The sequence below is a fragment of the Chroicocephalus ridibundus genome, chromosome 3, assembly GCF_963924245.1.
Source record: "Chroicocephalus ridibundus chromosome 3, bChrRid1.1, whole genome shotgun sequence".
In the NCBI taxonomy this organism is placed as follows: domain Eukaryota; kingdom Metazoa; phylum Chordata; class Aves; order Charadriiformes; family Laridae; genus Chroicocephalus; species Chroicocephalus ridibundus.
In genome coordinates, this window is record NC_086286.1 from 17,858,156 (window position 1) to 17,874,827 (window position 16,672).

The 16,672-nt window shown below is 44.6% G+C and overlaps 1 protein-coding gene across 1 annotated transcript; it reads right to left on the reverse strand.

Moving 5' to 3' along the window:
* Positions 1–8,718: 8,718 nt before the first annotated feature.
* Positions 8,719–14,845, reverse strand: SRP9 (signal recognition particle 9). Its single transcript, XM_063328200.1, has 3 exons — positions 14,689–14,845; positions 12,475–12,543; positions 8,719–11,117 (listed from the first exon to the last, which is right to left on the reverse strand). The coding sequence occupies exons 1-3, from the start codon at positions 14,758–14,760 to the stop codon at positions 10,998–11,000; spliced, it is 261 nt and encodes an 86-aa protein (XP_063184270.1). The 5' UTR covers positions 14,761–14,845; the 3' UTR covers positions 8,719–10,997.
* Between the last annotated feature and the right edge of the window lie 1,827 nt (positions 14,846–16,672).

Here is a 16,672-nt window from a genome sequence, read left to right on the forward strand (position 1 = left end):
TGTTGGCACCCGCTGCCCCCAGCCGCCGGCAGGGCTGGTGGCTGCCTGCCCGCAGCCCGGCACACTGGTGTTCGGCACCGACCAAAAGCTGGGCAACAGGGCAGCGACGGGGGCTACCTGGGCTCCCCAGGACAGGCGCTCACAGAGGGTTACAGGCTGCAGCCCAGCAAATGCTAATTCACAGTTGCAATGCCAGAATTAGGGCAGAGCCAGGCAGCAACTAACTTAACAAGGAGCACCACGTGTGGGCTTCCTAAATGGCTTCTCAGGCAATCTCACCAGCGCTGGCCGCGCTGGAGCGGGACTGACTTAGAGAGAAACACGTTAGCCTGCTCCACCTCCCCTCCTGTGCAGTGTAACTATGTGACTAACAGAATGAACACACTGAGAAGGCAGGTAGCAGGGGTGCTCGTTCCCCGAACCTGTGTTCTCCAAGGCCTGTCTTCCAAACTTGGTCAGAGAGATCAGAGCGAGCCTCGGAAGGTCTAGCTGTAACAACTAATCCCATCAGTAAGAACATAACAAGCAACTTAAATTCTTTATTGGCTCTTCGAGGTTTTCCCATTCAATCTCAGTTTTCATCTATCACTCCGCTCCCAGGTTCCAATATTACCTTTTTTGTCACCTCCACGCCATCTCAATTCTCTTGTTTTGATTGTTGCAGAGAAGTCTTAACAGACAGACTTGTGATCACAGATAACAATTCCTTTCACATCTTTCAATCTCTTCTACCCAATCATCCCAGTCTGCTCAAGCAGTCCTTTGCCCAAAGAGTATTCGGTGCAGATCTCTTGCTCTTTTGCTATGAGCAGCAATAGCGGTTCAATTTAAAAAGTAAATCTGTTTTAAACCAACAGGTGCTTAAACTGTTCTGTAAGTAAGGCTTGTCTTTTTTTGTTGTTTTCTTCTTCCACACCAAACATGCTGGCTGAGAGCTCTGCCCCTTCTGAGGCGTCTGTCTTCACCGACAGCTCCATGCTAACTTTTCTTGGGACAACAAAAGCTTTAGAAGCAACCCATCTTTCTTCTGTAGGACTACAGGCATTTCACAAACATACAAATAAGGCTGTGTTGAATTTTGTAGTAAAGCATAACTTTTATAGGGTGATAGATAAAAATGCAACTGTTTTATGTCCCACTGTCATACCACTTTATTATAGCAACCAGACAGATACCATATTTGACTATTTTAGCTAATGAAAAATTGCATTTCTTCTATCCCCTATTTGTTATAAAAATGCCAACTCCAATCTCTAGTTAGCCAGTAACTCCAGCCTCTATAACTTGTTAAAGAAGTAGTTTCATACTTTATCCAGACTGTCCCATGTTCTTAAAACAGGTGTCTTCAGTCATCCAGGAAGGCACCTTCTTACCTCCTTAGTGCCTTCCGGGTCTTCCTCTCATGAAGTGGACAGGGTAGTTCAGAGTTCCTACTGTGGAGATACCACTCTTGCATATATGTCTTCCTGTGCTTGTTAACGCTCTTAAATTGCAAATTCATTAAATATCAGTTTTTGTCTGTGATTTAGCAGATTTGACATACGATGCTTCTGATCTGTGAGTGGGACTCTTACAGCCGTAGCAGTAGCAAACAGCAATGAGCAAAGTAGTTACGTCAAACATGCAGAGAACAGGAAGACCACACCAGGTTTAGTTCTTTACACGCATTCCTCCTAACTGGAACCGGTTTGGCTGCTTGTTGTGAAAATGGTACAACTCCCACTGCCTATCAAAGGAAAACACAGAGATGCAAATACCACTAAAGCGAAAAGGGCCAACCGTGTCCTGGGGTGCACCACGCACAGCCTTGCCAGCTGGTTGGTGGAGGCGATTGTCCTACTCTGCACTGCACTGGTGCAGCCCCACCTCGAGTACTGTGTTGCAAGGACATCAAACTATTAGAGTGTGTCCAGAGGAGGGCGACCAAGATGGTAGAAGGTCTCAAGGGCAAGAGATAGGAAGAGCAGCTGAGGTCACTTGGCTTGTTCAGCTTGGAGAAGAGAAGGCTGAGGGGTGACCACATTGCAGTTCACAGCTTACTCATGGGGGACAGCGGAGGGGGAGGTGCTGATCTCCTCTCTGGTGACCAGTGATAGGACACGAGGAAATGGAATGAAGCTGCATCAGGGGAAGCTGAAATTGGACATTAGGAAAAGGTTCTTCACGGAGAGGGTGCTCGGTCCCTGGAACAGGCTCTCCAGGGAATTGGTCACGGCTCCAAGCCTGTCAGAGTTCAAGGAGCATTCGGATGACACTTTTACTCATATGGGTTAGTTTTAGGTAGTCCTGCAAGGAGCAGGGAGCTGGACTTGACCATCCTTATGGGTGGGTCTCTTCCAACTTGAGAAATTCTATGATTCTTAATAATAGAAATGGAAAACACGAGCAACTCCATGGTCTGGCGTTCCTAAAAGTTAGTTTTGCTTTAAAGTCTTGAGCTGAGGTAGAGGAACATTACACAGCATTATATCCACCTTTAAAGCAGCTGGAGTTTGTTACAGCAAACAGAAATTAAGGGGAAGAGATGGCCATGACAGAAACTTATGGGACTACTGGTGTGAGGGGAACTGCAGAGAGCTCTGTCGGAGATTCACGTAAGCACAGAGAAACTGAGAACAACAGATGTGCTTGGAGAACAGTTTTTATCTTGCGATGTAAGGAATGATTTTTAAAAAGACAGATATTGATGACAAATTATTATGAAGACTTGCTGCTACGTAATGATTACAAGTTGTAGACTGGTAGGCAGTCATCAGCCAGGTAAAACAATGTCAAGTAGTATGCAATTTGCAGTACAGGAAAGTAAATTAATTGCTGCAACCTAGGTAGATACTCCAACACAGAGTTTGTGCTGAAGGATCTTCTCATCTGCTAAAGCCTAAGTGCTCTTTTTGATATCAAGAAAAAAATATTTTCTTATCCTACTATTGGATAAGGAAGTTGGTCATGTGATTTATTATCGATGCTTCTGTGACACCTACACACGTACTCTTTGCAAGTGTGGCAAAGCAAAATCGCTCTCTACCCAAGCTCAGATTTCAGAACAAAATCCTCTATTAGCACCCTCAAGTAGAAGAAAGTAAAGATCCAACTGTAAAACAATCCTCTTCCCCCTAGCCAACCAAGAACTCACCATGATCAACTATATAGAAGAAAACAAGAGGAACATGTCTTAAAGATCTGAAAGAGAAAGGATAAGTTTAAAACACATGGAAAAGAAGAAAGGGACAAAGAGTCAGAGAAGAAGGAAGCTTAATACAGAAGTCAAAGGGATGAGGAAGGAGAACTCTTCTCAGGTCATGAAATCAAAATACTCCATTCTCACCACCAGCAAAATCATATCCAGTAGGTGTTTCAGCATTTGTAGGTGTTTTGAGGGTTGGCCACCTGGATGTATTCTGGAGGCGCCTGAAGAATTTATTGGTTTGGAGCTACTGCAGACTGAACCCTTACTACTGCAGTCACATACGCCTCTCACCACACTGATCCCTCCTTGAACCCCTGCCCCAACACCAGCACTTTAAGAATGTTAAGAATTACAGCACAGTTCTATAAATCCATGACGTAATCTTCACCTTGTATCACATAATCAGTTCTGGTTACTCCATTTGAGAGGCTACCAGAGTGTTAGAGGCCTTTAGGCAGAACATCATCGGCCATCTTTAGTTCCACACTTTCTGTACCATCCATATGAACTAGAACAATATAGAAACAAATTCAGACATGGCTATTTTTTAGGTAAATATTGTATGGCATGTACATTACAGAGCATTTAACGCGACAGGCAGGAGGTTTTTGCATGCAAGTCAGGGAAATAGCAAGGTGCAAGTTATCGAGGCTGTGGTTCTGTGGCAGCCTGAGCCAATCTAACCCCTGGCTCTTTCGCTCCTATCACCCATCTTGGGAGCCCTCAACCTCTCCATTTCACCCCCTGTAGCCCTCATTTGACCTTTTGTGAAGCCATCTCAGCACACTAACCAGGCACAACACCAAACCAGCAGCTCTCCAGGAACATTAAGGAGTTTCCTGATGCACTGGTACGTTGGAATGGTTCGGCTGAGGCTCTGAGGGACACTAGAACTGCGTGGCAAGAGAGGCAACAGGGGTGAGCAACCAGCTGCTACATTGACCGAGGCTGGTGCGGAACCCCAGTCTTTGCACGTTTATTAGATGCACAACAGGGAATATTGCTGCAGTGGTTAAGAAACTATTTGCAAAGCATCTGTTTGCTCTGTTAAAAACACGGTTGGTTATTTGCATGTTTAAATATAGTCCCATGTTACGTGGGTCTGCTGCGTGACCAACACAGAGAAGGTTTGCCTCTGGGCACAAACGAACAATCCCCTGGTGAATTTTGTTTATTTTTTTGGCCACTGCCCTCAGCCATACCATAGCACCACCACGGCAAATGTGTTTAAAAAAAAAAATAACCACACCCCCCCCATCAATCACTCTGAAAAGGTCAGCTTCCCTCCTGCCCCCAAATTTAAAAGGTATCTTTTATGGCAATTTAAAGTAAGACATTGTCACACGGAGGTGTCTGAGGCATCAGTTCATCCTCCTGCCTGCCGATTCCTTAGAAGAGCAGATGCCTTTGGGTGGTAACATCTTTAAGCCACACACACAGTTTGCCAGAGCTCATTTGTCAGTGCCCCGAGGCAAGCCTTTCATCTTCTAGCCACATAATGCTAGCAGAACTCTATTATAGATGGCTGTATTTACATGCATGAGCAATCCAGTTAAAATACATATTTTTGCTAGCCAATGTGAGCAGAAAAACCTCATTTGCTCACTACCAGCCAGCAAAGCCTTTCGGTAGGTGTGCAGAAAACTCAACCCCCTCTCCAAGAACCCAGTCTTTGGAATCCTCCCGTAACCACGTGCCTATGCTCAGGAAGATTCTGCTCAGTGGAAGCCGAACAACGCAGATTAGTCCTTTTATGAACAGATACCACTTCTAGACAAAAAAATGAAAACCCAACACGCAAACACAACTTCAAAGGAAACTAAAAAAACCCCAGTCTCTCCCAGACCTCTCGGTATGACTGATGTTTTAAGTTCTAAAAATATGACTTTAGCATTACCACCAAAAAAGGGGACAGAAGGATGTGAGCACAAAATCAAAACTTGCCACAAAAACAAAGCAAAATATCCTCAGAGCTGCTCTTCATTTAAATGGAAAACACTTTCATAAATACCAACGTTAGAGTTTAAGAGACACGCTATACCCTTAGTACTATAATATCAACATTCACAAGACGTAGGAGCTGTCTGTACAGGGAGTACTAATGGGTTGAGCACTGGTTCTTGCTAGAAGACTGGGTGTTTTCAAGTAAGAGCACTCAGAGATGGCACTGTGCTGGGTTTGTGTGGCAAGGTTTTGATAGCGGGGGGGGGCTACAGGTGTAGCTGCTACAGGAAGCTGCTAGAAGCTTCCGCTGTGTCAGATAGAGCCAAAGCCAGATGGCTCCAAGACAGACCTGTCGCTGCGCTGGCCAAGGCCGAGCCCATCAGGAACAGTGGTAGCGACTCGGACATAACATAGTTAAGGAGAAAAAAACCCACAACTGTGCAATTGCAGCCAGAGAGAGGAGTGAGAATTTGTAAGAGAAACAACTCTGCAGACACCAAGGTCAGTGAAGAACGAGAGGGAGGAGGTGCTCCAGGTGCCAGAGCAGAGATTCCCTGGCAGCCCGCGGTGAAGACCGTGGTGAGGCAGGCTGTCCCCCTGCAGCCCGTGGAGGTTAATGGTGGAGCAGATATCCACCTGCAGCCCGTGGAGGACCCCATGCTGGAGGAGGTGGATGCTCAAAGGAGGCTGTGACCCTGTAGGAAGCCCACACTGGAGCAGGCTCCTGGCAGGACCCATGGGGAGAGGAGCCCACGCTGGAAGAGGTTTGCTGACAGGACTTCAGACCCCGCGGGGGGACCCACGCTGAGCCAGTCTGTTCCTGAAGGACTGTACCCTGTGGAAGGGACCCACGCTGGAGCAGTTCATGAAGAACTGCAGCCTGTGGGAAGGACTCAGATTGGAGAAGTTCGTGGAGAACTGTCTCATGTGGAAGGGACCCCAGGCTGGAGCAGGGGAAGAGTGTGAGGAGTCCTCCTCTTGAGGAAGAAGGAGCAGCAGAGACAGCGTGTGATGAACTGATGACAACTCCCATTCCCCATCCCCCTGTGCTGCTTGCGGAAGGAGGTAGAGAAAATTGGGAGTGAAGTTGAGCCACGGAAGAAGGGAGGGGTGGGGGCTAAGGTGTTTTAAGATTTGGTTTTATTTTCTCATTACCCTACTCTGATTTGATTGGCAAGAAATTAGTTTTCCTCAAGTCAAATCTATTTTGCCTATGACGGTAATTACTGAGTGATCTCCCTGTCCTTATCTCAACCCCCGAGCCCTTCATTGTATTTTCTCCCTCCTGTCCAGCTGAGGAAGGGGAGGCAAAGAGGAGCTTTGGGGGGCACCTGGCATCCAGCCAGGCTCAACACACCACAGTCGCTCATGACTAATTATGTTTTCAGAATGGCAGAAAGTAATTGCGTTCCCATTACAGGACTCCGAGAACACACACCTGTAACTAACTTTGGCACGGTATAAGAAAACAATCACATAGCTTCACCAAGAAACAAAGACGCCCTTCAACAATAGGGCCTGGACTCGCATGAAAGCAGTTCTCTCTCCGCTGTCCCACTGTGACCGTGTTATTACTGGCACGGTTCCCACAGACTTGGGTTTCACCTGGTCCAGTTTCAGCCCACATTCTCCTGAGAGCATTCAGCCTGTTAGAACAGTTACAGGACCTACACAAACTCACGTAATAAGCAGGGGTTAGCAAACTACCACGGCTTTGTATTCTGCTGAGTAACTGATCTGCTTCTAAAATACCGCGGCATCATTCTCATCTCAAAAAACATTTCTACAGACTAAAAAGCCCACATCTGCCTTCAGTGCGTAGTAATTAAAGTGAGATAATTCAGCCCGGCATAAAGGTGGGGAGGTCTATCTGGACGTCAGTCTAGAGCCTACTTACTGTAAGTACGAGATGAAAGGCATGTTTTTATGTCATCCCCAGCAACAAAGACAATTCAACTCTTGCCTGTATTTAAATACCAGTCCTTGAACTCTCAAAGCCTTTGTAAGAGATAAAATCTTTATAAACAAACCATTGCATTATCTTGAGTCACACAGCGTCTACCTTTAAAGTGGTATCAGCTTTTCAGAACAGACACCCCCATGTCTTAAAAAGCAAATCACTATTAACTTCAGCAAAAACTAGATGTAGTTCTTCATAGACTAGTTTCCTTTTAAAAAAAAGAAAGTTATCTGAAACCTTTCTTAAAGGATCTTCGCAAGAAGACTTAGATATGCTTGACCAAACCAGCTTTGTTTCAGTCAATTAGATTTAAGTTACTTCAGCACAGAGGATTGTACAACAAATAATAGTTGTACTCCCTAAAGTCCCCCACTGATGCTCAGACTCTTGAAGAAAATGGGACTTGTGCGGAATCTGCAGTCTAGAAGAGAATAAGCTACACAGAAAAAACCACTTATTCGCTATATATTCATTTTTTCTACCTTAGATCTCAAACTTAATTATAGTTATAGTTTTATCTTCCCCTAAGCGAGGAACAGAAGCGAGAAAAGCACAGGTGGGCTGGGGGCAGCAGCTTGTTCCCCTCCTGACTTGAATGAAGTGAGAGGATTTATCCTGCCTACAGCGAGAGGGGTAACACACCTCCCAGATGATGTCATACTTTAGGATCAACCCATGGTAATAAGTGACCACATCTGACAGAATCCAGGGTTTCTTCACATTTATTACAGCAAAATGTTGATTATTAACCACTTTTATACCGCAGGAAGGAACTTACTGAGAAGAAATATGATTATTTTGACAGGTTAAAACATTTTTAAAAGCAGCTGCTTGGCTTCAGTTCCATTTCCCATTTTCACAGACTCAGGCACCAAAGCATCCCATTTTCCAGAATAAATCTGTTGCTCTTAAAAGCGTTAGGTCAAGACTTTAGTGGAAACAAAGGCCTCTTTCATAAGGATCTCTAAATCTAAGACCTGTGACCAAAAGTCTCACTTCTACAGATAATTTAAGGATGTTCCTGTAATCCAGAATACACTTACAGAACTGACTAAGCACAGAGAAGCTCAAGGGTAAAACCCCTGAAGGAAAAGAGAAGTAATGTAGTTGCACTTAAGAAAGAGCTCAGCTACAAAGTCAGCTGAAGTGCTCTGCACAAAGGCAGAGCTGAAATCCAGACACTGAGAATCCAGGAAGTGAGAACACCAGTAAACCAGAATAAATTCCATGGGTGAACTAATCCAATTTCTTTGTGCACTAACACCACCCATACTCTTTATTAAACCATTCTCACAAAACAGAACAATTACTGAAGATAAGTAACATGCAGCAATATAATTAGCAATAGAAAACATCCTTTTCTTTAAAAAAAAAACAAACCATCTCGCTTCTCCTGCAAAGGCAGCTGCCTGTCCGCAGCTGGACAGGTTGCCCATCTGCTCCTGTGCTGCCTGCCTGCAGCCTGCACACGGCACAAACTCCCAGCTGGTGATCAGAAGCACTTGCCGGGCTGCCAAATTCAGTGCTTCTCATGCCACGCGTTCAGGCACCCCTTTGGCGCAACAGCCCTGTTAAGCTGATTTTTTTCAATCATGTACCAGCGGACACATTGCAGTAGTTGGCAATATGATGGACTAACTCATGGAAAGTTTATTTGGAAAGTGATCAGCGTACATACGCACACACGCACTCTCAACAAGAGTATAAGCACAAAAGAAGCAGAGCTTTTGAGTTCACAGCTTTTCTACCACCCCATGAATACAGTATTGGAGTTGCTGAAAATTCCAGGACAAAGTCAAGAAGCACCTTTTTTTTTTTTTTTTAAATTAAAAAAACCTTTTTTTTTTTTTTTTTTTAATTTAAAAGCAGTAGCTTTATCAGTATTCTTGTGTATTATGCACAGAACCGCCCTAGTTTTTCTGCAAGTATATGGAGAATAAGCTTAACAACACATCCTCCGCTTGGTACACCAAGTCTGTTTACACTCTTCTCCATTTATCCTTCACGCCACTCAAGCCTTTCTGTCCCTCAGCTCACAGAAGACATCTACATGCCAAACCAATGGATAAGAGGTGGCCAAAAATCATACTGAAATAGCTGCAGCTTTTTCACCTCCTAACTTAGCTTAAATCTTTGTTTGTATGACTTTGTGTAGCAACCATTCATACTGCAGAACAGTGCTTTAGACAAAAATGGCTTAATTATCTAATATACTAGATTGAAAATATTAAGATAATGATTTGGAGCATCAAGAAAAACTTTCAGCATTAGAGTATCTTATTAAAGTTTAACTATGAACAAAGTTTAGCCCTCTCTCAGGATTTATTTGTATTTCAAAAGGCAATACAAAAAGAAAAGCGTTACGTGTGTACCAGTCACTCCTGTAGACTAGTATTTGAGTAGCCACTGGGAATTTAGGACTGCAGTATTTTCCAACAATATGCAACATTCCATGCTCAGCTGCAAGGGTACTCTAATGCAATATTCAAGCCTGGGTTTTTTTTCCCAGAGCTCTTGGCAAATGTGGGAACTCCACCGCTTCTGAGTAGATCAATTATTTTTATGTAAGTGACAGCAGGTAGCTATTTAAGTAGATTGTTTTGTTATACATAAATGCCACTACAGACAAGTCTTTGTACGGCTCCGCTTTACTTTTGTGGCTTGGTTTAACACAAAACATTAGTGCTGGAAAAGCCTAGTTATACCAATAGCATAATTACATTAAAACATTCATCTGGTTGTAAGTATGCAAGATCTAGTCAAAGCAAGTATCAATTTCAGCTACTGGGTTTTGAAGCAAAAAGCCTTTGCAAAGGACAATTAAGGCTTCCATCACCCTACCAGAGGTAACAATAAGAAACAAGTCTAAGCCACAGGAGCATTGGTCTATTTTTGACAGTGGTATTTAAGTATTTATTAAGCTGGTTTTCATCCATTTATTCAGTTGGCTGACATCCATCTGCCACATGTAACATTTAAAAATGCACAGTTAGCAAGCTGCTAAAATAAGGAATCTGGATAGTGTTTGGTTGCATTTTTTCTATTAACATAATAGGCAACAGCTTCTAGAATTTGTCTCGCTGATATACTTCAACTCTGCCTGTAGCAAGGATAGGAAAAGGTCCCTCCCTGCTGGTATAAAATAGTTCAAGTACCGGAAAAAAGCCACTGGCTATTTTTTAATAACAGTATTTGCATAAGCAGAAAAGAAACTCCCAGTTTCTCACTGATCTGTAGCAATATTCAAGCAAAGTTTTACTTTGTTCTAAAATACAGAATTTTGATTTATCCAATAGAACAGTTCTGCAAACCGCATCACAGACAGTGTTGCGCAGCTTATGACCAAGATCGATACTAAAAGCTAAAATCTTGCTATTGACAGTGCTAATACAAATTGGCAATTTTAACATTTCAGTTTGGAAAACATCCGTTCTTCTAAAACCCTCTGATGTATAGTGCTTATGTAAATAGTTCTTAGATCCAGTCATGATGCTACAGTATTAGTCAGGTTCATAGCCCTTCTCACTGTGAGAATACACCAGCATAAGGCATGAACACAACGAAATCTATATGAAATTTTATAGTAACTTTCCAGAAATATGCTTGTGGCCCATCAAATTCAGACTAAAGTACTGTATATTTAAAGTATTTACTTGTCATCTTCGCATACCTAATGTGTAAGAATAGTTTCTTGTTCAATTCCCAAAAATAAATATAAGCTTTCAATTGAAAGCATTTATTTCCCTAGTTTTCCAAAGTGGAGTCTGGGGGGTGGGAAATGCTTCATCCTTGTCATCGGTCCACTTTGGTACATAAAAGCATCTCCTGTCCCAGCATTCATTCAAATCCAAGAGATATTTTCTTCCAGTGAAATATGACCGGAGCACTCATTTTATTTTCAGCAATTCAGTCTGTTTCCATGGCAGCACTGCGGGATTCCTTAGCCACCATGAGTCGCATTAGCTGACTGTGGAATTTCTCGATCTTCTTCACGTCTTGTGCCTGGTCCGTTCTATACAGCAAACACTGTAAGAGAAAGTTGCTTAACATCAGTTTTTCACTTGAACCATTTTTATCCTGTTTATAATTGCAACAAATTTGTGCTTGGAACACACAAAACCACGGTAAGTACTTAAATGTTCATTTGTGGCATGTTGTTACCATGAGACAGCACCAACACACATCTACCCTGTTTTAAAATACACATGCATCTGTGTTTACGTTTAAGTTTCTCCGAAAGGCTCATGCCTTTTATTTTGAAAATGCGAAAGCTCATGATTGTTTCTTTTCTCTCAAAAGAGGTGCCAACACTTGGGTTTTAGAACTGTCTTTTAAAGACACCTTTGTTTGTGTTGTCTAAAAATAGAAGCAGATTTTAAACCCAAAATTACTTTCCTATTCTTTATATTCTGAAAGCAAGTTTATTTTGCCTTTCACAGTCCTTAATGTTACACTGCAAGTGACATAAAAATCAGTCCAGTATTTCCCACTGAAGAGGATCCCCTCCCCCAAGCAAAATCTCTAAGAAAGTTCTAAATAAGGAACATAACATCTGATTAAGATCAAAAGGAACTCCTTCATGTGACAAGCCTGTAAATGCAAAAGAACAAGAGTAATATGCCACTGATTTATCGCAGAAAGACTGCTTAGGGTTTTTTTGCAGACTAAGCAACTCCTTACACCTGTACAGCACAAATATGACTGCCCAGGCTGATTTAACAATGGAAAAAACCCAGAATGCTCCATTCTTCAGTGCTGTCAACACAGCAACTTTTTCACAGCATTAAATTCCTATTTTAATTCAGAGACAAACAGCAGAAAACCAGTTTCTTTTTCCCTTCAGCTATGTTAGCCCTACAGAGTTAGCAGCAAGCAAGACTTCCCTTCCCACCTTTAGAAAAAAAGCCAAAACCAGAAAACCAACCCAACCCCCTATCCCCCACTGGTGTAACAGCTTTCCGTGACTGGAAGCAGGTAAAGAGGCCCATAACTGAAAACAGTCCAAGTTCATGAATCACCTGACTCCAGCCTTCCCCTGTGAAAGATATCAATTTAATTGTCCTTCACTTCCATGATGCATTTTCAGGCAGTGACGAGGTCCAAGATTTTTGTACTGCTTGTTTTCATAGAATCCTAAAATAATTATGTTGAGACCCACAAAGAACACTGAAGTGTCAGAACTCTTCCTGGACCATGCAGAGTTGAACCCCAGGTCAATGTCAGTCACAGACACAGCAACTAGAGAAGGCTGAGCACAAGTGTTTTAGGAAAGCGTCAGGCACTCTCACAGCAATGGCTAAGAGCTCACAAGCTGACTGACAGCAAAACGCAAGTCCGTGAGAGGTACAGTAAGCCCTGAAAGGGGAACATGTTCCGTACTTACAGCTACATCGTCTGTTACTTTGATACAGAGGTTCCCATCACAATGTCGATATTTGAGAACAACCCGTACCTGAAATGACAAACATTTTAAAAATTAACATCTATTAACAATTCTGAGAACATATCTGAAGAAAATATGCCCAAATTCAGACTACCTTGTGTCACCTCTGTGATGGTCCTCAGCTCTGCTGGCCCCTAATCCTACAGCCAGGACGGTTTAGAAGTTGAACCGCCACATTTCCCTGTCTAACATACAAAACTGCTGTCATATTAGCATCAGGAAGCTTCACATTGGGCGCGTTCAAACCCACTCTAACTACAGCAGCTGCAGGGACCTCAGTGACAAGTAAGAAAAATTATGAGAGCCATATCAATACAAGACGTCCCCTCGCCATATATCATGCTTCAGAAAAACTGAAGGGAAACTTGTGTTTATAGTCTTGAAACACTTAAAAAAGAGTTCTACATGAAGACTTGGAAGGGATTAACTGATTGGGGTAAGCTCAACATTACTGCTTTTTCTTCTACGGTACCTACACTATTATCTTAAAACATTGTATTTCCAGTCCCTACAGTTAATTCAATAGCTGCACTGAAGCCTACAGACAGATATGAAGCATTCTGATGTTTTGCAAGTGAAAAGGGACATGAATAACACTTTTAGAGTAACTAAAATCAGAAGACTGAAGAGAGCTCCTGCAGATGAAATTGCTTTCAAGACTCAGTAAGGCTAAATTTGAAGTCCGAAAGCAAGCATTCAACTTCTCGCTAAGCCAGTTACTACTGTAGATACCTGCCCTGAGTTTTAACCTGTCCACAGTCCTTCTGCACTCTCAAATCGCCAAAGTTCTCAAAATCACGGTGATAAAAATCAACATCCTCAGCAACTGACTGAGCATTAAATGCTTCCTCCCTGAATGGGGAGCTGGCCACAGGGACTTTCTATCTATTGTTTCAAGCCTCAGCCAGCATCAGTAACTAGAAACAAAGCAAGGTGTCCTTTTGAGAACATTCTGAACTCACACTATAAACAGGTCTTTGTTGTACAGAGTGACCCATGCTAATGGTCAACAACCTCCTTGACTACAAAATATGTTTTGAAATTCCTGCTCTGAGATGGATCTCCCCACAGCTTTATCTTTCTTGTTTAAGGAACTGTCGTCTTCGAACAATAACAGCTGCATAGCAGTACATCTCTCAGCCAAGCAGGCCCAAAAGCACAGGAGAGGCTGCCACAGGCAGCAGGCATAGACTCGATAGACAACTTGCTCACACATAAGGAAAGACCACTCACTGCCCAGCCACACCAGCCCATGAAGAGCCCAGACCCACCTCCTTTAACATCCCACAATTCTTGTTCTTCCTTCAGTTTCCTGACAAGCCCAATTACACACAGAAGCTTCTCAGGCTAGTTCTCTAGCAAATAAAAGGAGGGTACTCGTGCTGTGACCCTGTGGCCTATATAAATTCTTTCATAAACAGAAAATTTATTGTCATAGATGGGAACAGACCGCCTTTGGAGGCCCCTTAAGAAAAGGGGAAGAGCAACTCCTGGCTGCAGTGACACCCCTGGCAAACTCTTTCATTTAACTGGCCATTAAATAGCACAAGAAGGTAAACCAGAACAATTTATTTTATTATCAGTAGATAGGTGGCAATTGCATAGTAAGTGGTCAACCATGCTAATTAAAGGCAGACATCAAATACTGCTTCTGAGGGTTTCTCTGTGTCCTCTATTTTTGGTGAGGAAAACTAGGCCTTTCTTATAGAAGCTTTCTCAGGCATACAAGTTCCACACTACCTTTTGTGCTACTTTTTAGCTAAAATGCAATGCTGATTCTGGAGACTGAATAGGTTATGAAACGTTTCCACCAATCAATACACATGAAAAAGTTACCAGAAACAAAACACTGTCACATACTAAGAAGTTACTCCTTAGGAAGCTAACGTCTTCCACTCCGAAATGACGCTGCAGGCAACAACGCACCGTAAGAGCTAACCAACGCTTTAATTTTTCCAGGAAGACTAATTCAAATGATACGGTCTCAAAGGCTGCAACCTCATAAAATAAACCAATTCTAAAGCGACAGCGCCGGAGCCACCAAGCCGCCGACGACCGCCGCCTCACCCCAGAGCCGCACCTTCCCGGGGCCTACCCCGCCCGCCCGTCCGTCCGTCCCTCCCGTAAAGCCTCTCGGCCCGGCTCCCCCCTTACCTTCATGGGATCGGCAAGGTAGAGCTTCTCGGCGGCACGCGTGAACTCCTCCCAGGCCTGATAGTGCGGCATGGCGAGGCCGGCCCGGTACTCCGCTCCGCTTCCCCGGTCGGCAGCAAGATGGCGCCGAAGGCGGGCGCCGCGTCACCGCAAGTCGGCACCTCCCATTGGCCGGCGGGAAACCGTCGCCCAATGGCGCAGAGGCTGACTCGGAGATGCCGGCCCCGCCGTTGCCACAGCGACCCCGCCCGGCGCGGCGGGATGCCGGCACGCACGGCCCCGCCCACGGCGGAAGCGAGGGCTCCCATTGGTGGCCGCGCCGCCGCACCGGAGCGGCGCGGACTAGCCGGCCGGCCGACCGCCCGCCAGCCGGGTGTCGCGGGTTCGAGCCCCGCTGCCGGCGGAGGGGGGCAGGCGGCCCGCCCGGCTGCCTGCGGCTGGGTGCTCCAAGGGGGCGGCAGCAGCGGGGCTCCACCAGGCCAGGTGCGGGCTGTCTCCGCCTCAATCTCCCGGTCTGAGGCACACGGAGGGGAGTTTGGGGGCGCGGGTGGGCCAGCGTGGGGGCGATGGGCCCGACCTGGCTTTTCCAGGCCATGGGGGGCCCGGCGGGCGGTGAGGCCCAGGGCCGGCCTCGGTCAGGCGGGCGAGCAGGCCGCGAGTGTGGGGCGTTAGCTCGGCTGGCTTTTACAGCTGAATCTGGTCCAGGTTTTCGCGGGCTGGAAGGTCCTTTGTTAAACTGGAGGGTGGCTCCGCGTTGAACAAAAGGGACGTTTAGGAGCAGCTCGCTGGCCTCGCTGGGGAGGGCGCTGAGGCTGGGCCTGGCGCTGGGAGGAAGGCTGCTGGCTTCAGGGAGAGCCTGGAAGTCAGGAAGTTACAAAGATCCCGGGGAACCCCGTTGTCCAAATACGCATATACGTCTGTGTGTGTGTAAAGCATTTACATAAAACTGACTAGAATTCATTTCAAAAGAGAAATGAGGGAGGAAAGAAAAATAATCCGCGGTTTCTCCTGTTACGTTTTAAAATCCCATTTCCTTTGGTGACCTGTGATTTTTGTTCCTTAATTGCACAAAGAGCGTGAACAGCCACAGTGCCAAGCTCTGACGGCGCTACGCGGCCCGTGTCACTGCTGCGGTTACAATGAACAGGAATTGCAGTCCTCTCTTCTCTATTTCATGGGGACGCGCTGAAAACCCAGAAGCTCCTGATAACGACGCACGACTTTAAGCTCGTTTTACTGAACTGCACAAACCTCAACATTGCGGCCAAACAAATAAACTGCAAAGTTTAGGGCAGATGTGCATGTAAGGGGACAAAGTATGCAGGCTGTTCCAGTCTCCGCTAGCAACATGGGGAAATACTAGCCATAGGTTTTTTGACCACGAAAGGCACAATAGGCGCAAGGGAGAATGAAGAAACATGGCATAGAAATAAAAGTGTGGATGGGAGTTGAAGGGAGAAAAACTAGAATGAATTTCCCTGAGTCAGTAAAGCAGAAAATAATTGTTACTGTGGGGATCAACTCTGAAAAAGTCTGCAGTGATTAGACTGCCAAACTTCAATAAATTGCGACTTGTGGGTGTTATGTGGTCTAAACAATTCTGTTAAAGGGCTTTGCACCAATGAGTGGAGGCTATGAATAGTGGAAAGACTGAAGACTTTTTTTTTTTCTTTCCAGAACTGCTCACAGAGTTTAGATGCTGCTGTGTCTGAGAACCTAGCTTCAGAAATGTAAGAGTTGTCTTTCAGAGAGGCCAATAATCAACAGCTCTGATTAAAGGTGATAGATGTATTGACAGAGCAATTATCGAAAACACAGAACCTAACCTGGAAGGAGTGCTTCGACGCTGTCTCAGGTTTTGGGTAGCCATTTATAACTGCAAAGTAGGGATTGCTTTTGGCAGTGTTTTACAGACACACAGGGGATGTAAATATATGAAAATGAAAGGTATGGGTAGCGCAAACCCTGTAACATTTCACAAAAC

Bases quoted from the DNA above. Each gene is read 5' to 3' on its own strand.
- SRP9 (XM_063328200.1), bottom strand. From the start codon at position 14,760: ATGCCGCACTATCAGGCCTGGGAGGAGTTCACGCGTGCCGCCGAGAAG. The intron at 12,544-14,688 runs GTAAGGGGGGAG...TTGTCATTTCAG, and splicing joins ACCTTGCCGATCCCATGAAG to GTACGGGTTGTTCTCAAATA. The intron at 11,118-12,474 runs GTAAGTACGGAA...TTTCTCTTACAG, and splicing joins AAGTAACAGACGATGTAGCT to TGTTTGCTGTATAGAACGGA.